At 47.5% G+C, this 27,863-nt stretch overlaps 1 protein-coding gene across 2 annotated transcripts in view; it reads right to left on the reverse strand.

The window, feature by feature from the left end:
- pex6 (peroxisomal biogenesis factor 6) overlaps positions 1-22,463 on the reverse strand; it is a 37,985-nt gene extending 15,522 nt beyond the window's left edge. The window contains exons 1-11 of one of the 2 annotated variants that reach the window (XM_073056279.1): positions 21,976-22,463; positions 18,284-18,450; positions 17,914-17,997; positions 12,712-12,814; positions 11,887-12,023; positions 11,017-11,128; positions 10,271-10,479; positions 5,048-5,243; positions 4,628-4,704; positions 4,201-4,336; positions 3,429-3,634 (exon numbers count right to left, since the gene is read on the reverse strand). In XM_073056279.1, coding sequence (XP_072912380.1) covers positions 3,429-3,634; positions 4,201-4,336; positions 4,628-4,704; positions 5,048-5,243; positions 10,271-10,479; positions 11,017-11,128; positions 11,887-12,023; positions 12,712-12,814; positions 17,914-17,997; positions 18,284-18,450; positions 21,976-22,380 — 1,832 coding nt within the window. In that variant the 5' untranslated portion in view covers positions 22,381-22,463. Of the gene's footprint in view, positions 1-3,428; positions 3,635-4,200; positions 4,337-4,627; positions 4,705-5,047; positions 5,244-10,270; positions 10,480-11,016; positions 11,129-11,886; positions 12,024-12,711; positions 12,815-17,913; positions 17,998-18,283; positions 18,451-20,916 lie in introns of both variants that reach the window. The other variant, XM_073056278.1, reaches the window with a different exon arrangement.
- Between the last annotated feature and the right edge of the window lie 5,400 nt (positions 22,464-27,863).

The following is a 27,863-nucleotide window of genomic DNA, read 5'->3' on the forward strand; positions in this document are numbered from 1 at the left end:
TTCTATACCCATGACCCTCTAAGTGAAGAAGTTTCCTCTCATGTTCCCCTTAAGCGTTCCACCTTTCACACTTAACCCATGACCTCTAGTTGTAGTTCCACCCAATATTGGTGGAAAAACAAAGGCAAGACCTCCACCAAACCCCAACTCAATCTTCTTCGTTCCAAGGAATGAAGTCTTAACCTACTCAAGCTTTCCTTATAACTCAGGTCCTCCAGCCCTGGCAAAATCCTTGTATTTTTTCTCTGTTCTCTTTCAACCTTATTTACATCTTTCCTGTTGGTAGGTGAACAAAACTGCACAAGACTCAAAATTACACCCCACCAAGGTCTTATACAATTTCAACATAACGTCCCATCTCCTGTACTTGGTACATTGATTTATGAAGGCCAATATGCCAAAAGCTTCCTTAACAACTCTATATACTTGTGCCGCCACTTTCAATTAATTATGGACCTGTGTTCCCAAATCCCTTTGTTCTACTGCACTCCTCAGTGCCCCACCACGCACTGCGTAAGACCTACCCTAGTTGGTCCTACCGAAGCACAACACCTCACACTTGTCTGCATTGAATTCCATCTGCTCATTTCCGGCTGGTCCAAAACCACTGCAAGCTCTGATCATCTTCCTCACTGTCCACTACACTCCCAATCTCGGTGTCATCCACAAATTTGCTGATCCAATCAACTACATTATCATCCAGGTCATTGATATAGATGACAAACAACAACGGATCCAGCACCGATCCCTGCGGCACTCCACAAGTCACATGCCTCCAGTCAGAGAGGCAATTATCTACTACCACTCTCTGGCTTCTTCCACAAAGCCAATGTCTAATCCAATTTACTACCTCATCATGAATATCAAGCGACTGAACCTTCATGTGGGACCTTGCCAAATGCCTTACTAAAGTCCTTGAAGACAATATCCACTGCCTTGCCTTCATCAAATTTCTTGGTAACTTTCTTAAAAAACTCAGCAAGATTGGTTAGACATGACCAACCATGCACAAAGCCATGCTGACTATCGCTAATCAGTCCATGTCTATCCAAATACTCATATATCAGGTCCCCCAGAATACCTTCCAAAAACTTCCCCAGTACTGATGTCAGGCTCATCAGCCTATAATCTCCTGGTTTATTTTTAGAGCCTTTCTTAAACAGCAGAACAACATTTGCTATCCTATAATCCTCCTGTACCTCACCTGTTGCTAAGGATGATTTAAATAGCTCTGCTAGGGAACCCTGCAATTTCTGCACTTGCTTCCCACAGGGCTTGAGAGGTCCCTGCCAGGCTCTGGGGATTCATCCACCTTAATTTGCCTCGACAACAAGCACCTGCTCCTCTGTGTATGTATCTGTATAGGGTCCATGACCTCACTGCTGCTTTGCCTCACTTCTATAGACTCTGTGTCCATCTCCTGAATAAATACAGATGCAAAAAATCCATTTAACATCTCTATCTCTGTTGGCTCCATGCATAGATTACAATTCTGATCTTAAAGATTCTACCTCGAATATAAAAGTAAGGATGTAATGTTAAAGCACTAATGAGGCCTCATGTGGAGCATTGAGAGCAATTTTGGGCCCCTTATCTTAGAAAGGATATGCTGAAACTGGAGAGGGTTCAAAGAAGGTTCACAAAAATGATTCCAGGATTGAATGGCTTGTCGTATGAAGAGTGTTTGATGGCTCTGGGCCTATATTCGCTAAAATTCAGAAGAATGAGGGTGACCTCATTGAAATCTATCAAATGGTGAAAGGCCTTGATAGAGTGGATGTGTAAAGGATGTTTCCTTTGGTGGGAGAGTCTAGGACCAGAGGACATAGCCTCAGAATAGAGGGGCATCCTTTTAGAATGGAGATGAGGAGGAATTTCTTCAGCCAGGGAGTGGTGAATCTACAGAATTCTTTGCCACAGGCAGCTGCAGTGGCCAAGTCTTTATATATATTTAAGGCAGAGGTTGATAGATCGCTGATCTGTCAAGGCATAAGGCATACAAGGGAAAGACAGGAGATTGGGGCCGAGAGGGAAAATTGGATCAGCCATGATGAAATGGTGGAGCAGACTTGATGGGCCAAATGGCCCAATTCTGCTCCTATATCTTATGGTCTTCCAGAGAACCAATTTTATCTCTTGCAATCCTTTTGCCCTTAACATATCTGTAGAAGAGTCCCTTAGGATTCTCCTTCACTGTGTCTGCTAAGACCTCAATATCTTTTAGCTCTCCTGATTTCTCTGTTAAATGTTTTCTTGCAATTCTTATACTCCATAAATACCTCATTTATTCCTGCCTGCCTACACCTGCTTAACTCTTAACCAGGGCCTCAATATCTCTTGAAAGCTAAGGTTCCTAAAACTTGTTATCTTTATCTTTTATTCTGAAGGGCACATACAAGCTAAAGGATGCCACCTTTGAAGGGCCCCCTCTTACCAAATACACCTTTGTCAGAAAACAGCCTGTCCTAATCCACACTTGCCCGATCCTTTCTGATACCATCAAAATTGGCTTTCTCCAACTTAGAATCTCAATCCATAGACCAGATGAATGTTTTTCCATATTTACTTTGAAACTAATGGAATATGATCACTAGATGCAAATTGTTCCCCTACACAAACTTTTGTCACCTTACCTGTCTCATTCCCGAACAGCGGATCAAGTATCGCACACTCTCTTAGTGGGATTTTTATGCACTGATTAAGGAAACTTCATGAACTCATTTGACAAACTTTATCCCATCTGGTTCCTTTTACAGTATGGGTGTCCCAGTCAATATATGGAAAGATTATCACAACCTTATGTTTCCATATGTGGAAAGTTAAAATCTCCTACTATAACAATCTTATTTTTCTTGCAACAATCTGTCTCTCTACAAATTTGTTCCCGCAGATCATTGAGTGGTCTGTAATATAGCCCCATTAATGTGGTCATACCATCATTATTCCTCAGTTCCACCCGTAAAGCTTCACTAGACAAGCTCTCCAGTCTGTCTGACTGAGCACTGCCATGATATTTTCCCCAACTAGTAACACCACCCCTCCTCCTTTAATCCCTCCCGTTCTGTCACATCCAAAACAATGGAACACTGGAGTATTGAGCTGTCAGTCCTGTCCTTCTTACAACCAAGTATCACTAATGGCTACAATATAATTCCATGTGTTGGTCCAAGCCCTGAGCTCATCTGCCTTTCCTATGATACTTCCTGCTTTGAAATATACATTGATTCCTGACTTTGAGGTCTTAACAACATCTATCTCCACAACCTCTCCACTACCTGTTCTGGCACTCTGGTTCCCGTCCTTCTGCAACTCTGGTCTAAACCCCTCCCCCTTTGCAGCACTAGCACTAGTGAAGAGTTCTTCACTGTATCTCAGTACATGTGGCAGTAATAACACCATTTTACCCAGCTTTCCAGGGCCCAGCTCACCTGAGGAAGGTCCTGGCACACTCGGTGGCAACAGCCTTGGCCAGTAGTGTCTTGCCTGTCCCAGGAGGACCGTACAGTAACAGTCCGGTGCGGCGTAGACCTCGACTCAGCAGCTCGGGGTGCTCAATGGGAAGCTGCACTGTGTCCAGGATCTCTCGCTTGACTGCCTCCAGACCTCCCACATCCTGCCATTTCACTGCTGGAATCTGTGGACAGGGAGCAGCATGGTAGGTCAGGTCTGCCATTCTGCCCCAACTGGCTCCTAGCCCAAAGTTCTTTTCTACAGCAGAATGCAAGATTCTGGAAGAGGGTGGGAACAGATTTAACAAGAATTCAGCCCATTAAAAGAGACAGAGTTCTGTAACATAGAAACAGACTCTTGGACCTTACAAGTCAATGCCAGCCATCAAAGACCCATCTGTACTAATCTCATTTATCAATAATTAATCCACACCCTTTTTCGATTCAGGTATTCAAGTGTCTCTGCCTCCAAACCCCCTCAGGAGGTGCAAACCCCTCTGGGAAATGAACCCCTTCCCCTAAAGCCAAACATGTGCTCTGGTCTTATACAACTTTGCTATGTTGAAACATTTTCTACTGTCTGCCTTATCTCTCCCTCAAATCATTTCAAACACCTCCATCAGCTCCCATCCCATCCTTCATTGTTCCAAGGAAACAAACCCAAACTATCCAGTCCCCTACCCATTTCCCCTCAGGGATGGTGATTTGTAAGGAGTCAAGGATGGACCGAGCAAGATCCCCCCAGACCAACCTTGGGAGCTCCGATAGCCTGTGAGTGCTCTGCCTGCAGCTCCTCCAATGCTCTGTGCATGTCTTCCTGTAGGATGGTCACCCCGGCCGCACACAGCTCCAGCTCCTCCTGCTCACTGGGAATAATTCCTGGAAAGCTAGGAATGTGAGAAAGACATAAAAGTTCTGAGTGGAGCATTGAGCAGGTGGAACGTGGGAGAAAGGAACAGGAGAGAGAGGGCTGACAGAGTTCTGATGGGATGGGAGTAGAAACGGTGAGGACTGCTTCCTCCTGACCCTCTCCCACCCCTACCCCACACTCCCCTCCCTGACACAGATTACGTATGAGCCTCATCCACCGATTTTAAGGATCCCATCTCTCGCTCCCTTCCAACCCCTCATCCCCACCTTGTCCCCCGCAGCTCCAATCTACACCCCCCGTCACTCACCGGCACCGGCGCAGACGTCTGCATGCAGCACGACCAGCACGGTTCAGCAGCGTGCACAGGTCACTGAGGATGTAACCCTGGCAATGGAGAAAGCCATGTCAGTACCCAGATAAGGGTTACACTCTCCAACCCCAATCCCAGCTGACCCCATGCCCTCTGAACCTGATGAACCCCAGGTGCTCCATCTCTGATACAGAAACATTCCTGCTCTGATCCCATTTCCTCCGTCACTGACACTATCTGACCTCTCATCCCCTAATGACTGACTCAATCCCAATGACCCCAAAGACCTCTCTCATACCCCAACAACTGATGCCACACCCTCAACCCCAATGACTGATCCCATGCCCTCTAACCCCTGCCCTTCTCTTCCCCCATATTCCATCAACAGGCCCTTTGCCTCGCTTTGTGGTGACTCACCGCAGTCAGCTTGGCGATCTTGGCTAGGTTCACGTCCTTGCCCAGGGGCAGGTTGCTGCTGAGTGCTCTTACCATCTGTTTCCGCTGTTCTTCCAACAGGGCACCCACCGCCAACTCATGAAGGAAAACTGCTTGTAGGTCAGCCGACACATCCCTCACTCGCACTGCTGTCCCAACCACCACTACCGGGTAGTTGCTGCAACCAATCAGAGAGAGGACAACCAGGTAATCGGGGGCGGTTCGGAGATTGGGCCAAGGATAGTCTGGAGCAACTGAGATTATTTTCCATTAAGAGTAGACTGTTGTGGGGTGGGGGTTGGTCTGATAGAAATACCTAGTAAATAGGGATCCAGACTATGAGGCTCCCATTGGCAGAGGGATTGAGGAGAGGTCTCAGGCATGAAGGGGAAGAGAATTACAGGTGACATGACCACTGCCTGTTGATGGAGGCAGTTTCAATGGTGGCATCCAAAGAAGAAATGGGATACAGTCAGGAAAAATTTAAAGATGCGGAGAAGAGACAGGAGTGAAAATGACAAACACACAAAATGCTGGAGAAACTCCATCACCTGCCTATCATCCCCTGCTTATCATTCCCTTCCTTACCTGGATCACCTGTAGGCTATTGCTCCACCTCTTCCCCACTTTTTTTAATGCTGTCCATCTCCCCTTTCTTTCCAGTCCCGATGAAGGTCTTTACCCTAAATGTCGACTGTTCATTTCTCTTCATGATGCTACTTGACCCACTGACTTCCTCAAGCATTTTGTGCGTGGCCCCAAGTTTGTGGCATTTGTAGTCTCTCTTAAATGAAAGTGGGTTGTCTTGTAGCAATAGCACGGACAAGATGGGCCAAACGGCATCCTTGTGCACTACAATTACACTGCTACCTTGTGAATGAGCAAAGGCACAAAAGGTGGAAAATGTAAGAAAGATAGAAACAGGTGGAGCAGTAAAAGGCAGGTTGGAAGAAGTTGGTGTTCCAATGGAGTTGGGTGTCCCTGCACACAGCTCACTGAAAGTTGACGTGCAATAAAACAGGTCATTACGAAGGCAAACAAACAGTTGTCCTTAATCAAAATAACAGAACTACTGTAGAAACTCTGCAGATCAGGCAGCATCTGTGCAGGCAGACATTTCAGCACGATTGGCATTCATCATCTGCTGTCTCAAAGCTGGCCTTTATTGATACAAGGATGGAGTACAAGAGCAAAAATACCTTGGTTCAATGACAGTATTCATGGCCCTGGGGAATCCACATCTGGAGTATTGTGTGCAGGTCCGCTCACCCTTTCTAAGGAATGTGGTTGCAGCATGGGTGCAGGGAGGGTCCAGCTGGCCAATTGCTGGGATGGCAGGTAAATTAGAGTCACAGAATACGTACCATAGAAACAGGCCTTTTGACCCATCTAGTCCATGCCAAACTATTAACCTACCTAGTCCCATCGAACCGCATCTGGACCATAGCCTCTCGATCCCCAGACACTTCCCATTCATGTACCTATCCAAATTTCTTTTAAATGTTGAAATCAACGCTGTACCCAACACTTGTGCTGGCAGTTCCATCCACCCTCTCATCACCCTTTGAGTGAAGAAGTTCCCCATCATGTTCTCTTTAAACATTTCACCTTTCATGTTTAACCCATGATCTCTAGTTCTAGTCTCACTCAACCTCATTGGAAAAAGCCTATCTATACCCCTCATAATTTCATATACTTCTATCAGATCTCTCCTCAATCTTCTACATTCTAGGGAATAAAATCCAAACCAATTCAACTTTTCCCTGTAACTCAGATCCTTAAGTCCCAGCAACTTCCTTGTAAATTTTATTTGCACTCTTTCAATCCTATTTACATCTTTCTTGTAGTTAGGTGACAAAAACTGCACATAATACTCCAAATTAGGCCTCACCAACATCTTAAGCAACTTAAATATAACATCCAACTCCAGTAGTTAGTACTTTGATTTATGAAGGCCACTGTACCAAAAGCTCTCTTTATGATCTTACCTACATGGAAGCCACTTTCAGGAATTATGGATCTGTATTCCCAGTGTGTTCTACCGCACTCCTCAGTGACGTATTGCTCACTGTGTAAGACCTACCCTGGTTTAGTCCTCCCAAAGTGCAACACTGTGCACTTGTCTGCACCAAATTCCATCTGCCATTTTTCAGCCCATTTCTCCAGCTGGTCCAGATTCCTCTGCAAGCTTTGATAGTCTTTCTCACTGATCACTATATACCCCCAATCTTAGTGTCATCCATAAATTCTGATCCAGTTTACCACATTTTCATCCAGTTTGTTGATATAGATAACAAAGAACAATGGACACAGCACCGATCCCTGTGGCACTCCACTAGTCACAGGCTTCCAGTCAGAAAAGCGATCATCTACTACCACTCTTTGGCTTCTCCCATAAAGCTAATGTCTAATACAATTTACTACTTCATTTTGAAAGCTAAGCGACTAAAACTTCTTGACCAACCTCCTATATGGGACCACGTCAAAGGCCTTCCAAAAGTCCATGTAAACAACATTCAGTGTTACCTTCATCAATTTTCCTGGTGACTTCCTTGAAAAACTCTGTAAGGTTAGTTAGAATGACTTATCATTCACAAAACTATGCTGACTATCCCTAATCAGCCCCTGTCTATCCAAATACTTGTGTATCCGGTCCTTTAGAATACCTTCCGAGAACTTTCTCGCTTCTGATGTCAGGCTCACTGGCCTATAATTTTGTGGCTTATTCTTAGAGCCTTCTTAAACAACGTTGCACTAGCCTCCCACCAAGTCAGAGGGAACATATTGTTGGTGGGGATTTATCCACCCTAATTTGCCTCGAGGCAGCAAACTCTTCCACCTCTGTAATCAGTTTAGAGTAAGTGAGCTCGCAGCTGCTCTGGCTCAAATCTATAGACTATGTCCACCTCCCAAGTAAATACTGATGCAAAAAATCCAGATCTGCCCTCTCTTTTGGCTCCTTACATAATTACCACTCTGATCTTCCAGAGGACCAATTTTGCCCCTTGTTATGCTTTTGCTTCTAATATATATGTAGAAGCCCTTAGGATTCTCCTTCACCTTGTCTGCTAGAGCAATCTCATCTCTTCTTTCAGCCCTCCTGATATCCTTAAGTGTTCTCTTGCATTTCTTATACTCAATGTACCTCATTTGTTTCTGCCTGCCTATACCCACTATGCACCTCCTTTTTCTTAACCAGTGCCTCAACATCTCTCGAACACCAGGTTCCTATTTCCTGTTATCTTTGCCTTTTACTCTGGCAAACTCTGTATTCTCAAATTTCAATTTTGAAAGCTTCCCACTTACCAAGTACAACTTTGATTTAAAAAAAGCAACCTGTCCCAATTACATTTGCCAGATCCTTTCTGAAAGATCATCAAAATTGGCCTTTCCTCAATTTAGAATCTCATCCCGAGGACTATCTTAATCTTTTCCATAATTCCTTTCAGACAAATGGCACTATGATCACTCGATGCAAACTGTTCCCCTACACAAACTTCTGCCACCTGCCCTGTCTCATACCCTATTAGGAGATCTAGTATTGCATGCTCTCTAGTTGGGCCTCCTAAGGAAGCTTTCCGGAAAACATTTGACATCTCTTTTCCATCTAGTCCTTTTACAGTATAGGAGTCCTTGTCATTAAGTGGAAAGTTAAAATCACCTAGCATAACTATCAGAAGTTGTATCTGGGCTAATTAAGCAGACGAGGCCGATATACTCCTCAGTTTAGAAGAATGAATAGGCAAATTTCTTCCAAGGCTTGTCAGGGTAGATGTGGAGCTAATGTTTCCAATGGCGGGGACTCTAACACCATCTTACATCGTGGCCTGAGCTGAGAAGTAACTGCTCCATCCAGGAGGTAGGGAATCATTCAAGAGTAAAGGGCCGCTGAAGCTCAATGACACAATGTATTCAAGAAAGACTCCAGGGTAACCAACCAAATTCAGGGAGAAGTGATCAGAGCTGGACAAATGTTTGGGGTGGGGGTTGTGGGATTGGGGTGGGTAATAATGGAGGGGCTTGGAATGGGAGTGGGGGCTGTGGGACTGGACTGGGGATAAATGGTATGGAAGTGGGGGGGTGCAGAATGGGAATGGGAGGGTGTCTCAGGATGGGAGTGGGGTGTGTGTCTCGGGATGGGAGTGGGGTGTGTGTCTCAGGACGGGAGTGGGGTGTGTGTCTCGGGATGGGAGTGGGGGTGTGTCTCAGGATGGGAGTGGGGTGTGTGTCTCGGGATGGGAGTGGGGTGTGTGTCTCAGGACGGGAGTGGGGTGTGTGTCTCGGGATGGGAGTGGGGGTGTGTCTCAGGACGGGAGTGGGGTGTGTCTCAGGATGGGAGTAGGGGGTGTGTCTCCGGACGGGAGTGGGGTGTGTGTCTCAGGATGGGAGTGGGGTGTGTGTCTCAGGACGGGAGTGGGGTGTGTGTCTCAGGACGGGAGTAGGGGGTGTGTCTCAGGATGGGAGTGGGGGTGTGTCTCGGGATGGGAGTAGGGTGTGTGTCTCGGGACGGGAGTGGGGGTGTGTGTCTCGGGATGGGAGTGGGGTGTGTGTCTCGGGATGGGAGTGGGGTGTGTCTCAGGACGGGAGTGGGGTGTGTGTTTCGGGATGGGAGTGCGGTGTGTGTCTCAGGATGGGAGTGGGGGGTGTGTCTCAGGACGGGAGTGGGGTGTGTGTCTCAGGACGGGAGTAGGGGGTGTGTCTCGGGATGGGAGTGGGGTGTGTGTCTCGGGATGGGAGTGGGGGTGTGTGTCTTGGGATAGGAGTGGGGGTGTGTGTCTCGGGACAGGAGTTGGGGGGGGATGTCTTGGGATGGGAGTGGGGGGGTGTCTCTGGACGGGAGTGGGGGGTGTGTCTCGGGACGGGAGTGGGGTGTGTGTCTCCGGATGGGAGTGGGGGTGTGTGTCTCGGGATGGGAGTGGGGGTGTGTGTCTCGGGACAGGAGTTGGGGGGGGGGGATGTCTCCGGACGGGAGTGTGGTGTGTGTCTCGGGATGGGAGTGGGGGGGGGTGTCTCCGGATGGGAGTGGGGGTGTGTGTCTCGGGATAGGAGTGGGGGTGTGTGTCTCGGGACAGGAGTTGGGGGGGGGGGATGTCTCGGGATGGGAGTGGGGGAGGCTTGGGACGGGAGTGGTGCAGGGGAGCTGTGGGATTCAAGGGATACCAAAGCAGATATGGAGAAGGAAAAAGGATAATGGAAGTGCCTTACGTGGGGATGGATTGCACACCCTTCATGCAACGCTGCAGGGCAGAAATCAGACGTGAGTCCTGTCCCACTCCATCGCGTTCCCTCCCAACTATTGTAATGTTACACAGCAGTAGAATGCATGGACGATGATCCTCAGCCCGTGAAAAGGCAGCTTCCAGTTTCGCTTCAGAGGCTCCAATAGAGTCGGCACAGAGGCATACACAGTCCACCTGGGGACGAGAGGCACAATGTCAGCAGAAGGGGACAGATGTGTAAGCATATCACAGAGGTGAAGGAGTAACAGGAACCAGTGGTGTACAACAGGGATCAGTGGAGACCCTTACTGCTTGTCATACTCGTTAACAAACTGGATATGAATGTGGGAGATATGGTAAGTCTGTTGATGATATGAACATTAGTGGTGTTGCCGACAGCACGGCAGATAACGTTGGACTACAGAATCATACTAACAGTTGGTATAATGGGATTTAATTCTGATCAGTGTGAAGCAATTCACTTTGAGAGGTTTGAAGGGGTAGGACACACACAGTGAGGAGTCTTGGGATCAGAGGGAACCCTGCTTGGTACACACACAGTTTCCAAGGAGGCACAGGGTCAGTATATACACAATCATTGGGGGCTGTACATACACACACACTGCCCAGAGACAGTAGAGAGACAGGCAAGAGTCCCTCGGTGACCCAGGGCAGTACACACACACGATCTCAGACTGACAAGCACCCCCTCTCCTCACAATGATTACTCACCTTCACCAAGTGTAGGTTCATCCTGCTGCACACAGCCCGCACCACCATGCTCTTCCCACAACCGCTCGGTCCCCACAGTAATACACTGCATGGTCTATCGAGAAGGGGTGGCCTGAATGCATGAAGAAGGACAGTAAACACACACCATTTATACTCTTCCCTCTCATCACACACTCCCAGGGTCTAATACAGACTGAAGCTCCTTCTAGCATCCCATCACACACACCTAGGGTCAGACACAGAGTGAACCTCCCTCTACACTGTCCCATAACATTCCCAGTGCTGGGAAAGGATTGGTTAGACTCAGTGAAATGCTCCCAGTTCCCAGGCACTCCATAATTTCCTGTCAGACTTGTCCTTTTCCCACCCTCCCACTTCCTGGAACCTGTCAGGGGCAGTGGGCTCCCAGGATCTGTATCTCACCTCACTGCAATGGCTTCCTCAGTCAATGCTGCTATCTGCCTCCTCTCCGTCTGGCCTTATCCTTTCCAAATCCCTTTGTTTAAATATTAAGTGTCCTGTCCTTTCCTGACCTCGTACAATGAAGGACTTGTGAATACACTGGCAATGCCAGTGGTTCGACGGGAAATGGGTGAGTATCAGAGAGGGCAGCAGTGGGCCAGTCTCACAAAGAACTTTGATGGACACACCTGACCCAACTACTTCCTGTCTCACTGTTAGTACATATCATTCTGTTAGTCCCATTCTACAACTGTGCTCAGAACCAGCTCCCCCAACCTGGATGTGCTGTACCTGGCCCAAATCAGGTGCCAGTACCCATCTCTAACCTTATTGCCCCTGTGGATGGAGAACCACCCATTCAATACAGCAGCCACAAAGCAGGATGCAGAACAGAGCACCGATGCTAACCCACTGCGCAGGTACGGCTCGATGATGTTGCAGAGAGTATCGACAGTGCTGGAGAGTCCAGGAGGAGAGACACTGCCCCAGAACGGGTGACCACCACTCATTACAGCACAGGGAACGTAGCTGTTGCCACAGCCATCCTGGAAGGAAAAATATATGTCAAAACACACAATCAGTCAGCGGCGCAGAATATCACCTACACAACACAACCCATCAGTAACCTGTGAACACTGATCTCAACCCCATCTTCTCTTACCCCGGACCTCAGTGTGGCCTTGGCTTAGTCAAGAACGTGGGAGCTGAGTGAGACTACCTTCAATATAAAGGGCAGCCTGGGAGATGAGACCACAGTGACACAGGCTGGGTCCATTCCCCTACCCCACACTACTGAATGTAATGACCATGAATGTAAAGGTTTGCATTGTTTCTTCTTCTGTATATTTTTATATTATAAATAAAGTCTTTTTGAAAAAAAAAATCTTCCCTCTGTTTGAACATAGAATGCCAGTGGCTGGAAGCAAATCTCTCAACCTTGGTATCACTGTCTGAAACCATGGGAACTGGTATTTCAGTTCATCAACATGAGGGTTAGCACCAGGAGCAGGGGTCCCAGGTCTCAACTCACACCACTGCTGGACAAGATGGAGGCAGAGAGGTAGGAGCTGCAGGCAAGGCTGGGGAAGAGCCTTCTGGGTGTTGGGGGAGGGTGGCAAGGAGGGAGTGTCTGGGTGTATGGAGGGAGGCTGTTCCATGGGACAGAACACCAAGACTGTGTGTCTAACCAGATATCTTCTGCAGTGAGCTGCAGACGGAGAGCCAGGTACTCACCAAGTAAACAGACGTGTGCTCTGTATCGGCCAGGTAACCAGGTGCTGCCTTGGAATCTGCCCCTCTGCTCACCGACCTCACCCTCAGGTAGATCACAGGCCATCTGCAGCAAAGGTTAGCAACAGTTCAGAGGAGCACTGTTTACCAGGGATGAAGGGCAAGGGGGTGGGGGGAGGTCAAGATGTCATGTACAACCTCTGGGCAGCACAGGGAGAGCTCTGCTCCACATACACAGCTTTGATCCTGACCTCCGACACTGTGCACAGTTTGCACATTCTACCTGTGACCATATGGGTGTCCTCCCACCTCCTAAAGACGTGTGGGTTGGTCGATTAATCAGCCACTTTAATGTGCCCCAGTAGGTAAAACCAAAAGTACATACAACAGTACATCACAGAAACAGCCCTTCAGCCCATCGAGTGTGCCATCTGCCCACACATGGTTTGTATCCCACCATTCATTACTTGTTCACGTGTCTGTCTAAAGGACTCTTAAACGTCACCATCATATCTGCCTGCCCCATTTCCCCAGGTAGCATGTTCCATGGGCCAGGTCTCTATGTAGAATAAATCATCCTGCATATCTTTAAACCTTTTCCCATTCATCTTAAACCTACGTCCTCTAGTACTTGACATTTCTACCCAGGGAAAAAGACTCTATCTACTCTATATCTCTCATAATTTTAAAAACTTTTATCAGGTCTCCTCTCAACCTCTAATACTTCAGAAACCAAGTTTCTCCAACCTCTCCTTAAAGCTAATACTCTCTAATCTAGGCAGCATCTCTCTGAGACCAGAGACGCAGAAGTCGGAATCTGGAGCAACACAAAACACTGGAGGAACTCATAGGGTCAGGCAGCATCAGTGGATGGAAATGGACAGTCGACATTTCTGATCAATACCTTCATCAGGACTTAAAGGGGGAAAACAGCTGGTACAAAAAGGTGGCGTGAAGGGGTAGAGCAAGAGTTGGCAGGTAATATTCGGGTAAACCTTCTCTGCACTCTCTCCAAAGCCTCCACATCCTTTCCGTAATGCTGCACACAATACACTAAAGTATCCTAACCCAAGTTTTACACAGCTGCAACATAACTTCCCAACTTTTATGCTCACAGCTCCTACCTACAAAGGCAAGTATTCAGCATGTGAAGCCACTTTCAGAGAGCTGTGGACTTCTACATCCTTCCCATAGTACAGCAACCAGAACTTACAAAATATTGCATATGTGGTTCTTTAACATCTCATACATCAGTTACATGACAACCCAACTCCTGTATTTAGCAGGAGGCTAGTCTGATGAAGACTAGTGTGCCATATGCCTTTTCAGCACCACATCTGCCTATGTTGCCAGTTTCAGGGAGTTCTGTACTACACCCCTAGGTCTTTCTGTTCTAGAATCCCATCCAGAGCACTGCCATTGACTGTGGAATTCCTGCTTTGGGTTAACTTCCCAAAATGTATCACTTCACATTTGTCTGAGTTAAATTGCCCCCACCATTTCTTTGCCTGGGGAGGAGCTAAGATGGTAGCAGAGGGTGACTTCTTTGAGCTCATCTATGAAAGAGCTTAAATTGCTTTCTTTAATATCTCCTCTTTCCTTTTCAAAGTGACTAGGGTTCTGTCGGAGTCTGTGATCTCCAGCTGCACTCAGTGGGTTCCTGCTTGCTGACCAGGCATTTCCAATATCTCCAGGAGCAGCCTGGGAAATTTGCACCTTTGGGATGCAGCTTTGCATGGCCCTGTGGTCTCGATTCCTCACCAGTGTTGCCAACTGAGGAGTCACTGGAGATTGGAACATCGAGACAGCAGGTATGGCTGTCAGTGGCCTCTGCACATGAGCAATTGGGCTCTCTCTCTCTTTTTCTCATTAGGGGGAGGAGAGGGAGCCTGCTGGTTCTTGAGGTGGGTGAGCTCAGATAAGTGACGCTGTAGACTGTAATATCAAAACAGCGAGTTGTTAGTCTCTGCTCTTGCTGTGGAGAGGGTGACACCTCTCTCTCCATTGCTAGTGAGAGAGCCTGTGCATGTCAAGATGCTGGGTTATGGACTACAGTTTTGGCAGACCTAGATCATGGTCTCTTTGGGGCTTAGCTATTTCTTGCATGGAGAGTGTTTGTGGGGGGGTGAGTGTGATGCTTCCTGCTGGAACAAGTTGGGGGAGGGGGAGGATTGATGCTCTGTTGCTGCTTGTGCATGGGAGGGGTGAGGGGGCTTTGGGGTTCTACCATTTCTATATCATTCATTCTTCGGGGTTTCCTTCTGTTTTGTGGATGTTTGTGAAGAGTAAGGATTTCAGGTTGTATACTGTATACATTCTCCGATACTAAATGGAACCATTTTTCTCAGTTATCAAGATCCAGTTAGACAACTCTTTTCACTGTCCACCACACCATCAACATTGTTGTCACCAGCTAACTTACTCACCATGACACCTACATTCTTATCTAAACAACACACACAAAATGCTGGTGGAACACAGCAGGCCAGGCAGCATCTATAGGAAGAAGTACAGTCAACGTTTCGGGCTGAAACCCTTCGTTAGGATTTTGTGTGTGTTGCTTGAATTTCCAGCATCTGCAGATTTCGTGTTTGCGTTATTATAGATGTCAAACAACAATAATCCTGATCCCTGTGACACACCGCTAGTTGCAATCCTCCAATCTACACACGAACCCTCTGCACCGCCCTCTGACTACTTCCACTCAGCCAATGGCCAGCTCACCCTGGATCCCATCTGATCTCACATTCCTGACTACCCTACTATATGGGACTTGTCAAAATTGTTGTTAAAGTCCTTGTAGACAACATCTATTTCCCTGACCTCAAAATCTTCTTGGTCACCTCTTCAAAATTTGTGAGACATGATTTTCCACCTGGCTTTGACACTAGTAAAACAAGTTGATTAAACGATATGTTACGGCCACTGAAACTCGCCACTGGAGGTGGGACGTTCTGATTCTGTACCACTCTAACTACATAAGGGAAGACAACAGACAAATGATTGTTAATCAAACCTCATTGAAACGGTTTCTGATTCTGTTTACAGACAGTTCTCAGGATTAAAACCCTTACATGACCCAGGCTGTATTGCAAATAGCACTTTTTTCCTCCAGAAATATTTGCTTCATCTGGCTTCAGCAAAGGGGCTACTCACCAGCAAGTTTCTCTTAAACACAACTGAGAAACTCCTCTGCTTTTTGACCCTGATTCTATCCCTATCCTAGTCAGTATTCGGGGAGAGGAAGTCCCCCACAAGCACTGGTGTGTGCGGCTTCTCAACTTCTTAGCAACTTCCTTGCAAATTTGCTCAGTGTCTGTCCCACTAAGTGACAGCTTACAGAAACAGGCTACTCAGACCAACTCATCCATGCTGACCACGGTGCCTCCAAGGCTAGTCCAATTTGCCCACGTTATGTCTCAATCCCTCTCCAGCCCTTTCCATATGCTTACCTAAAAGCCTTTGGAATGTTGTACCTGCCTCAGTCACTTCATTCCCACCCCCTACATGAAGTTGCTGCCCCCCCCCAGGTCCGTTTTAAAATCTTTCACTTCTCAACTTAAACGGACGCTCTCATTTTTGATTCCCTCTCTCTGGGAAAAAGATTACATGCATTCCCCTATTTATCCCCCTCTTGATTTTATACCCCTACAACATGACCCCTCGATCCCCTATGCTCCTTGGCCAACTTCTCCCTTTAACTCACACTCCCAAGTCTTGGCAGCAGCCCAGTAAATCTTCTCTGCACTCCTTCAAGTTTACCAATGCTTTTCCTATAACAGGACATGAATAAATGTAGATCAGGACAAGGATGTGATCCCACTTTTATAGCTGTCCCAGAACATCCTCTCTCCAGCACTGAAATGTTATTCATTGGAACAGACTGCCCCTCCCCATCGCTTTTTCTCCTTCCCCACTGTAGAGCCGGAGTCATAGAGAACAGAAGCAGGCCTTTTGGCCCAGCACATTCATACCAACCTTTCCAACTACATTCATCTTGCCACATTGGTAGCATATCTCTTGCTACTTAAATATCTATATTAATGCTTCTTAAATGTACTGACTGTATCTAATTTCACCATCTCCTCTGGCAGTGAGTTCCAGATATCAACCACTGTGTTTGAAAACCTTATCCCTTGGGTCCCCTTTAAAACTCCCTCCTCTCACCTCGAGTCTATGCCCTATTCTTTTTGATACCCATACCAAATGAGCCCACGTCCCCTAAGGTGTATGAGTTACAAATGATGACACTGACTACACTCACAAAATGCTGGAGAAACCCAACACATCTCTGGAGAGGAGTTAACAATCAATGTTTTAGGCTGATATCATTTATCAGGACTGGAAAGCAAGATGGGAGAGGTTAAGGAGTACAAGCTGGCAGGAGGTAGGTGAAACCAGGTGAGGGAGAAGGAAAGTGGGTGGAGAAGAGAAGATGAAGTAAAAAGCTGGGAGATGATAGTTGGAAGAGGTAAGGGACTATAGAAGAAGGAATCTAATAGAAGAGGACAGTGGAAAATGGAGAAAAAAGGGGAAGGAGGTGAGGCTGGTGAGAAGAAGGGAGTGAGAGAGGAACCAGAATGGGGATAGAAAAAGAAAGGAGGAGGAAAAATTACTGGAGGTTAGAGAAATGATCACTATGGTCCAGAACACAGGAAGTGCTTTGCATGGCTCTGAGCAACACTGCCTCTACTTACCAGATTTGTTCAGTTAAAAGAAGTAGTATTCTTGAAATATTATTACAATTTGCTTATTTACTGCCCTGTTCTGAGGGAACTTAAATTTCCTGCTACCTGTTTGAATTATTTCCGGTTTGAACTCTCCGTGATTGTTTACTGAACTTCCTTTATTGAACATGCCTCTGCCCGTGCTCACTTTAAACTCGACGGGCCCTATACCCTGTACTGTTTTATTCACTGGGCTTCTAGCTCCTGCATCAATACTTTGGTCGGTGAAGTGGAGGGCAAGATGAAATTCCAAAGGCAGGGAGCAGTGAGAGCAAGGAGAGATTAAAACACAGGACAAAAAGTTAACAGACCGGCAGCTGCTGAGTGGGTGAATGAAAAACAGATTCACAGGTTCTGACACACATGCATGGACACATGTTCAAATGCAGAGACAGGGACACACAGGCAACAAAGATGGACACACAGAGATATGGGCAAACAGATATAGGCAGATTTCCACGTGCAGCATGACCCTTACCTGACACGCCTCTCGGTACAGCACTCAATGAACTCTGGTTTGCCCTTGGTCTTCACACACAACATAGCTCCTTCGTGGACCAACCTGTGGTGGAAATACAAAGCTGCGCTGACTGTCCATGGATTGGGTGTTTGCTGACAGGGTGGACATTCCTCATCCGAGGACAGTTCTGCCACCTCACTGGGCAGAGAAGAGGTAACTAGTTAATCTGAGGTCACACACAGAACTGATGCAACCCCAGGAGTGTTGGGTACCGGCATCAACAGTAACCATGAGGATGTTGACTCAGGGATCCAGAATGTCACTGAGAATGGCAGACTCCAGGGTGCCCAGTAACAGGAGGACTCAGGGCCAGAGTTTGAACACCCACCTGGAGGTCCTGAAGTGCTGGAAGATCAGTCCATCATAGTTTGCCCGTGAGTCATAGGTGGGAGAGTGCACCACCTCCACGTGTAGTTCCTCTGCCACAGGAGGCTCACACAGTTCAGAGTGACTCTCCTCCAGCTCCTTCTGCAATTCTGGCCCCTGGTAAAAGCGCTGAAACACGGAAAAAATACCTTTAGGACATATTCTATTGAGGGAGGGAGAGTGGGATGTGGGTGCATGGGGTGAGAGATGTGGAGTGGGAAGTGGGAACGGAACACTTGGCCATAGGATATGGAGGATGATAGTGAAGGGTTGAATTTGTGATTGGTACCCCTCAGGGATCTGTGTTTGGATCCTTGTTTGTGAATGTCTGAGGTACGATTAATCAATCAGAAAACAAACGTTTGTAGCGTTACACACACAAAATGCTGGGGGAACTCAGCAGGCCAGACAGCGTCTATGGAAGAGATGACATTTTGGACCAAGACAAGTCCTGCTGAAGGGTCTCAACCCAAAACGGCAACTGTACTCTTTTCCATAGATGCTGCCTGGCCTGCTGAGTTCCTCCAGCATCTTGTGTGTGTTACTTGGATTTCCAGCATCTGCTGATTTTCTCTTGTTTGTGATTTGTAGTGTTGTTGCTAATGAGGGTAGTCTTAGATTACATGTTATTGATGAGTTGGTAAGATGAGCGGAGAAATGTCAGACTGAATTTGAACGCTTAAAAACGTGAAGGATGATTTGGGAAGGACTGATTAGGATAGGTACACAGAATGAATGGTGTGACCCTTGGAAGTACCGTGGAACAATGGGATCTGGGTGTAGACGTCCGAGAATCTCAACCACACAGACTGAAACAAGACCTTTGGTCCACTATGTCTATAAGAAACTATTCATTCTAACCCCATTTATCAGCAGTCGGTCCCTAGCCTTCTTGACACTTACTAAATGTCGTGAGATTCTGCACCTCCATTAACTTCTCCAGCTGTCCATCTGAGATTCCAAGCACCCTCTACACTCCCCCACCCCACCCGGTCTAAATTTATACCCTTTGGACACTTTCTGCCATTAGGAAAAGATTTCAACTCATAGAAACATTCTGAATGTTAAAAAGCCTCAACAGATTAGATATGACAAAATTATTTCCCATGGTAGGGGATTCTAGGGCAAGAGAACATGACTTCAGGATTGAAGGACGTCTTTATAGAACTGAGATGTGGAGAAATTACTTTAGCCAGAGGGTGGTAAATCTGTGGAATTTGTTGCCACAAGCGGCTGTGGAGGCCAAGTCATTGGGTGTACTTAGGGCAGAGATAGATAGGTTCTTGATTAGCCGGGGCGTCAAAGGGAATGCGGAGAAGGCAAGGGAGTGGGGATGACTGGAAGAATTGGATCAGCCCATGATTGAATGGCAGAGCAGACTCGATGGGCCAAATGGCCTACTTCTGCTCCTATACCTTATGGTTTAACTATATCTCAATGCCACAAACAATTCTGCATATCTGCCTTAAAGGCAGAAGGTAGGAGATAGCTCAGTGCTGACTGGATTCTTTTTGATCGCTGCCAGAGAAGGGATCTGAGTGGCCTATTGTTTCGTGCTTTGCAATGGCATGCAGGTTGGCCTATCTGCCCCGTGTGGTGTCCCTCTCTCAATGATGCCATAGGATGGTATCGTGGTTCAATGATTTTTATGGATTGAACTACTGCATTTGGTGGCTTTTTCAGACTTATGGTTTTTATATTCTATGTTTTTTTATCACCTGTAACCTTTTCTGTTCTGTTGCACGAGGGGAGGGTGTTTGGGGGTTGATGTTCTGTCATATTTTTTGCAGGGTAGGGGTTGTTTTTGTGAATTGATGTTCCTGTTCTGTTTTGTGCGGCGGGGGGGGGGTTGATGATTGGGACGCCGTTCTGTTTTGTGCAGGGTGGGTTGGGTTTAGTGTTTCTCTTTGAACAACTCATGTTCCTTCTTTGTTTCGTGGCTATCTGGAGAAGACAAATCTCCAGAGTTGTATATGGATACGTGCTTTGATAACAAATGAACCTTTAAATCTTTGAAATACACGAAGTGACTTGCTTCCACAGCCATCTGTGAGAATCATTCCACCAAGGGCACAGTGGCCTTCTACATCTCTATAACTGCCTACACAAACAGCTTTGGGAAAATGACTATGTGTTTTCATTGCATCAAAGGAAAAATGTTTAAGATCAAAGTTGAGAGATTTACAAGGGACATTGGGGCAGATTTTTCATGCAAAGGGTGGTGTGTCTTTGGAACGAGGTGGTTGAGGTGGGCACATTAACAACATTTGAAAGGCATCTAGATAAGTACATGGATGCAAGAGGTTTAGAGGACAATGAGCAAAGTGCGGGCAGATGGGACTAGCTCTCTGGGCAACTCCAGTTGGCATGGATGAACTGAGCTGAAAGAGCCCATTTTCATGCTGTTTGACTTTATGATTTATGTTCCAGAACAACTTCTGCTGCTTCCCTCAAAAGCCTGGAATATGTTTCAGAAGGTCCTGGTAACTTATCCATGGCTGAAGATGATGGAACATCACAGAAGTCAATGAGAGGAGCTGTCAGGGTCAGGGCAGGACTAGTCTAGAGATTTCAGTAAATTTTAAATGCACCTACCTTGACTCTCAGTGCTCTGTGGGAGGTAGGCACTGGGGCCCCCTTGGAGATGTTGAACCACATAGTGTGGGAGATTGCTGCCATGTCCTGCCCCAGCTCCAGACTGGCCCCCTCACCCACCTCCAGCACCAGCACACAGGCCAGGAATTCATTTACTGGCCGCCAGACACTGCTTGGCCCCTGAACTCCTGCTTCCTGCCTAGGAGACTTGAGCTCTGACCTGAGCTGCTCTGCTTCTGTAGGTGGCTCTGGCATCGAGACAAGGACCCACTGGCAGTGGAAGAGGCCCAGACGGTACAGGGTCCGCCTGTTAAGCAGAAGACAGCTGTCCAGGTCCAGGGCCCTGTCACCAAGCCTCAGCTCACTGCTCAAGGCCAGGCCTGGCAGGTCAGCCACCGTCACCTCCAGCCTGCACTCCAAGGCCTGCAGGAAGGACTGGAAATCAGTGGGCCTGTCAGGCTCCAGACTGAGTCCCGAGGCCCAGAGACCACGGGCGTAGTGGGCGAAGTCAGAGAGGCAGAGCGGTTGCAACAGGTGGAGTGGCTGTGCTGGGGGCAGCTCGCCAGGCTCCCTGAAGTCAGTCAGCAGCAGGCAGGTGGACACACTCAGGACTCCCTGCAGCACAGGCTGACACTCCAGGACCACCAGCTCCAGAAGGCGGGCCAGGACCGTCTCGCTATCCTCGCCCAGTAAGGGGTGGTAAGGTACGATGGGAGCGTCACCCTGCCGCAGAAGAACCGGCTGCCGCTGGCAGGCCAGGACCAGTAGCCCATTGGCAAACGCAGGGGAGCTTGCCCAGCGCAGGCTGACTCTAGTACGGGCACCCAGTACCACCCGGCTCAAGCTCTGCACTGACCTCACCAAGGAGGCTCGCAGCAGGGCTGGGGCACCATGCCATGGGGACACCGGCCCTTCCTCCACACCCTTCCCCAAGGTTTCGTCCTCACTCACCCACAGCCCATAGTGTACAGGGAAGAGCTTACTGGTGTATATCTGGAATGGCCCAATACTGGGGCTCAACCCTTCACTCTGGGGCCCGAGGGGGTCCTCACGCTGTACCTTGAACTCAGTGGCCCCCTCTGCTGCTGCTCCAGACCCCGGGATCCGCGTACCCCTCGCCTTGAACTCAGTGACTGCCTCCCCTGCTGCTCCGGGCCTGGGAACCCCCTCACTGTGGACCGTGGGCTCAGTGACTCTCTCCCCTCCGGTCCCGGGGACGCCGTCATCTCGGATCCCGGACGCGCCCGCCTCCCTCAGGGGCTCATCCTCGAAGACGGTGGCGGCGGTAAAGAACGCGGGCCCAGGTCCATGCCCGGAATGCAGTGATAACACGCAGGAGGTGCCGCTGTCTGGACCGGGCCCCGGAGTGAGGGCAGCAAAGGTGGCTTGGGGAATGAGGACCTGCAGCGGGTGCATGTGAGCCGGGAAGTTCCGGCAGAGCCTCAGTTCGACCGGACAGCTCATGGTGAGCGGCTCAGAGCCGCGGTCACAGGCACCACCTTGGTGAAGGGGGCGAAGCTTCAACCGCCATCTTGGTGAAGCAGCGCAGGCGTAGAGTGGACAGCTGGAACTATTCGCACGCGCACAACTGCTCCTCCCGCTGCCCGTGCCCGTGCCCGGCGATTCAACAGATGGGCTCGTGCATGAAGTGAATCAGCTTTAATATCACTGGCATATGTCGGGAGCGGCAGCAGTACACGGCAATACATGATAATATAGAAAAATAAGTAAGCAAATCAATTTCAGTAAGTATATGTAGTTATATTAAATAGTTCAATTAAAATAGTGCAAAAATAGAAATAATATAAAAAAGTGAGGTAGTGTTCGTGGGATCAATGTCCATTTAGGAATCGGATGACAGAGGGGAAGAAGCTGTTCCTAAATCGACGAGTGTGTGCTTTCAGGAGTCTGTAACTCCTACCTGACAATGAGATGAGGGCATATCCGGGGTGATGGGGGTCCTTAATAATGGACGCCGCTTTTCTGGGGATGTCTTGGATATTACGGAGGCTAGTACCCAAGATGGAGCTGACTGAATGTATATCATTCTGTGCGTTACCACCCCCTATGCCATACAGTGATGCAGCCTGTCAAAATGCTCTCCACAGTACATCCGTAGAAGTTTTCGAGTGTTTTGGGTGACAAACCAAATCTCTTCAAACTCTTAATGAAATATTGCCGCTGTATAGCCTTCTTTATAACTGCATCGATATGTTGGGACCAGGTTAGATCCTCAGAGATCTTGACACCCAGGAACTTGAAGCTGCTCACTCTCTCCACTTCTGATCCCTCTGTGAGGATTGGTTGTGTTCCCTTGTCTCACCCTTCCTGAAGTCCACATTCAGCTCATTCGTTCTACTGATGTTGAGTGCAAAGTTATTGCTGCGTAATGGCTCAACTAGCTGGTATATCTCACTCCTGTACATCCTCTCGTCTCCATGTGAAATTAGGCTGCTGCCATGTTGATAAAGGACCTTAATGGGCAATGGTGCCATTGTTGTAAAGGAGGCTGTTGAGTGGGCAACGAAGGAACACCCTCTTTAAATGTAAAGTGTTTCTCTTTATACATAAAGAGAATGTATTCCCCATTCTTGTTCCCTTTGTACCCATTCTCTTCTCCTCAACGGCCTATAACTTACCTCTGGTGCCCCTCCTCTTTCCTTTCTCTCATTGTTCACTCTCCTCTCCTATCAGATTCCTTCTTCTTCAGACCTTTACTTTTTCCACCAATCACCTTCCAGCTTGTATTCCTTGCTCTCCCCCACCTTCTTATTCTGGCTTCTGTCCACTTTCTTTCCCATCCTAAAGGGTTTCGACCCAAAATGTTGACTCTATCCATTAATGCTACCTGACTTACTGAGTTCCTCCGCAATTTAGTGTGTCTTTATACACATGTTGCAGGAACTTTCAAATATTGTCCTCAAGATCTTTTATTCAAGATTTCCAATAACAGCACTTTCCTGTATTTTCAACTTGGTACAGCAATTTTGTTGGGAACACAGAGGTGTAGACACCATCTTGGTAAGGGAAACTGATCAGTGGGGCAGAACTATGGGCGCCATCTTGGTAAGGTAATAAGGTGATGGAAAAATGCAGCATCTGGAGAGGCTGTTGGCGTGTAAAGGGAGGCCTAGGAAGTGGGAATCTTTTAAAAATGAGATTGGGGGAGACCAGGACCAGCATGCTATTTTCAGAGCGGAAGGTAAAGCTGGCAGGAGTGGCTTGGTTAACAAGGGATATGGAAGTTCTGGTCTGGGGAATATCGACAGGTGGAATCTCTTGGGAGTATAAGGGATGTATGAGTACATTTAAGTGGGAAGTCAGGAGGTCAAAAGGAAGACATGAAATATCTCTGACAGGTGAGATCAAAGAGATTCTGTGAGTACAGGCACCATGGAGGCATCCTATCAAGGCTTGGTGTGTCATGTTTACCCAAGACCATAAGAAAACACGAGAAACCATCTACACTTCTTGTTGTCTTGATAAAGCATCCAGCATAAGGATTCTCACCTGCCCTCGGGCAGAAGATACAAAAGACCAAAAGACAGCTTCTATTCCACCATTACAAGACTTTGTATGAACCTCTTATGCTAAAAATGAACTCTAATCTCCCAAAAGACTGTACATTGTGGTGGCATTGCACCTTGTTGTCAGCCTCTACTGCAATTTCTGTTTTCCTTTAGTACAACCTCAGCGTAATTATGCATGAAACCTTAAACAAAACCTTTACAATGTATATCAGAGAATGTGACTATAAACCAATTACTAAATATATCAAGAGCAAGAGTAATGAGGAAAGGTATAGCTCCCCTTTGGCTATTTCCACTCTTTGCACCTAGATAGAGGGACTCAACCCAAAACGGTCTATTTCCCCCCATTGCTGCTGCTTTTCAGCTCCGTGGTGGGTTGCTTTAGCTTCTAGCATCTGCAGTCCCTTAATGCTCAACACATAGTTGATCACTGTGACCCATTCTCTCTCTATTCACCTTTCTCTCTTAATATACTTGGGGAGTCTCTTGGGATTCTCCTTTGCATATTTGTCAAGGATACCTCTTGCCCTTCTTTTACCCTCCTGATGTCTTTTGTGTGCTCCTGTACCCCTTGTAGCTCAAATTATGCACCGATCGCAGTTGCCTTGATATGCCTCCTTCCTTTTCCTGACTAGATCCTTGATATTCCTCAGCATCCACAGTTCCCTACCTTGCCAATCTTGCCCTTCACTCTAACAGGAATATGCTGTTCCTGAACTTTGCCTATCTCATGTTTAAAAGCCTTCCACTTGCCAGGCATACCTCTACCTGCCACTGGTCACTCCCAACCAACCATTGCAAGTTAGAAACGTAGAAAACCTACAGCACAATACAGGCCCTTTGGCCCACAATGCTGTGCCGAACATGTACTTACTTTAGAAATTACCTAGGGTTACCCAAAGCCCTCTATTTCTCTAATCTCCATGTACCTATCCAGGAGTCTCTTGAAAGACCCTATCGTATCTGCCTCCACCACCATCGCCGGCAACCCATTCCATGCACTCACCATTCTCTGTGTAAAAAAAACTTACCCCTGACATCTCCTCTGTACCTACTTCCAATCACTTTAAAACTGGGCCCTCTCATGTTAGCCATTTCAGCCCTGGAAAAAGCCTCTGACTATCCACATAATCAATGCCTCTGATCATCTGGTACACCTCTCATCCTCCGTCGCTCCAAGGAGAAAAGGCCGAGTTCACTCACCTTATTCTCATAAGGCATGCTCCCCAATCCAGGCAACACGTTCCTGTCTAGTTCCCTCAAAATTTGTCATGCTCCAAAATAGGGCTTTTAGTCCTATCTTTTTCTGTAACTGTTTTAAAACTAATAGAATTATGGTCAGTGATCCCAAAGTGCTCCCCCACTGACACCTGTTATGATCGCAGCCCCCTCCTTCTTGAGAATCGCAAGATCGCTATTAATTTGGGTCTTGGACCCAGGAAATGAGAGAGAATCCTTAAGGTTTTGGAATGTGCCCTGGCCCCTCAGCAAGACAAAGCCACGGATTTGGCCATTGTTTCTTGGAGACACCTTTGTGGATTGCGATCCTATACTACGTGCCAGCTCTCAGGGCAACGTGGGCTGGGCAACGGGGAGAGATTGCATCATCCCAACCTGATTGACATCTGAGACCCCGTGAGTCCAGATAAAAAGAGGGACTGTAGAGACGGCCCCTCAGATACACCAGAAGAGACGCTAGTGATCCCGTATAGCGGGCAGCCATTTGAAGGAAGCCACGTGTGTTCGGTTCCCAGGCCGGGGAGCTGGTGGCTGATACCACAGAAACGAGTTTCTGTAACTAACAACGGGGAACCAACTCCCCCGACTCAACGGATCGGCCTCATCAAAAGACCCAGGCAAGTTTCTCTTATCAAAAATCTCTCTCTCTCTCTCTCCAACAAGTGAAAACCCAGCGGTCCCCAAAGGCTAGAGCCTGCATGAACTTGAGAGACTTTTATATTTCCATCGGACAATATTTTTACCCCTAGACAAAACGATAGAGCTACTTCTTATTGATGATTATTACTATACCCGCGCTTTAGATTGAGTATTGACTATGTATATTATCTGAATGTTTGTATTAACCTTATTTTTGTGCCCCTTTATAAATAAAAACTTTTAAAAATAGTACCATCAGACTTCAACGGACCTCTCTATCTTTGCTGGTAAGTGACCCAGTTACGGGGTTCGTAACACACCTCAGTTGCTTGCCCTACCTCATTTCCTAATACAAGATTCAGTATTGTCTCCTCTAGTAGGGCCATCTACATAATGCTGTAGAAATCTTTCCTGGACATAGTAATTCCAGTCTAATGGCACACTGTAAGTTGCCCCCAGTGTGTGGGTAAGGCGATGGGTGGGGTGGTGGTTGAAGGAACATGATGAAAGTGAGTGAGTTGCAAGGGAACAATAGGCGAGGATGGTGTTTGGATCACTCTCCTTTGGGGCTGGAAAGGGCCCAATAAGCGAAATAGCCTCCCTCGGTTGTCAGTTTACATTTTTTCTCCGGGTTGGGAGAGGTTCTGTGGTGGGGGTTCAGGGACCCTTATGTGAGGTACAGAGACCTTCTGGTGGGGCTTCTGTGTCAGATTCTGATTGATTTGTTTACCCCATCCCATGTACATCGAAACAAACAGTGAAATGCTTTGTTTGTGTTAACAACCAACACAACCTCAAGATGTGCTGGGAGCAGCCCACAAGTGTTGCCGTACATTCTGATACTACACAGCATGCCCACTATGTTCAGCAGAACAACACAACAAAAACAAAGCAGGCCAAGCCCCTTTCCTCCCCTCCACTCACCCACCCACCCAGACACACACACACACACACAGGCCTCCAACCCCAGGACAGGCCACTTCCAGATCTCCATCCTCCGATCCAGTGGACTCGCAGATACTGGGCTGTCGACTTCCTCAGTGGACCTGCAGACTCAGGGCTTTGGCCATCGTGCCATGAGCTCCAGACTCACTGACTTCAGGCTTCAATCTTCGCTGAAGATGAGGTCCTGAATTCTAGACTCACCAACCTAGTGGGTCTTCACAAGCCTTCGTGCCCCCTGCCCCCACTGATCTCTGATCCCTGGACCCACCGACCTGAGGGGTTTCACTGACCAATCTGGGGATTTACCAGACCTCATCCTCACTTGTCTTTATTCATGGTGCTTGCTGACTCCACATCTGGTCATAGGGATCACTGGCCTTTGACTGCAGGGCACTCCAACCTGGACATCCTTGTACCTGACCCCGAACACCCCTTGCTCTGTCCCCAAGACCATCCCTATGAACCTACTTAAAATATAAATCTGACCCATGACCTCAGCAGACATTGCAACTGAGTGTCATCCTGTCCCTCACTCAGAAATGAAGACACAGACACACGTCCTTCAGTGAGGTTTTTATTGATCAGTGTGTAGGG

The sequence above is a fragment of the Hemitrygon akajei genome, chromosome 9, assembly GCF_048418815.1.
Source record: "Hemitrygon akajei chromosome 9, sHemAka1.3, whole genome shotgun sequence".
NCBI lineage: Eukaryota > Metazoa > Chordata > Chondrichthyes > Myliobatiformes > Dasyatidae > Hemitrygon > Hemitrygon akajei.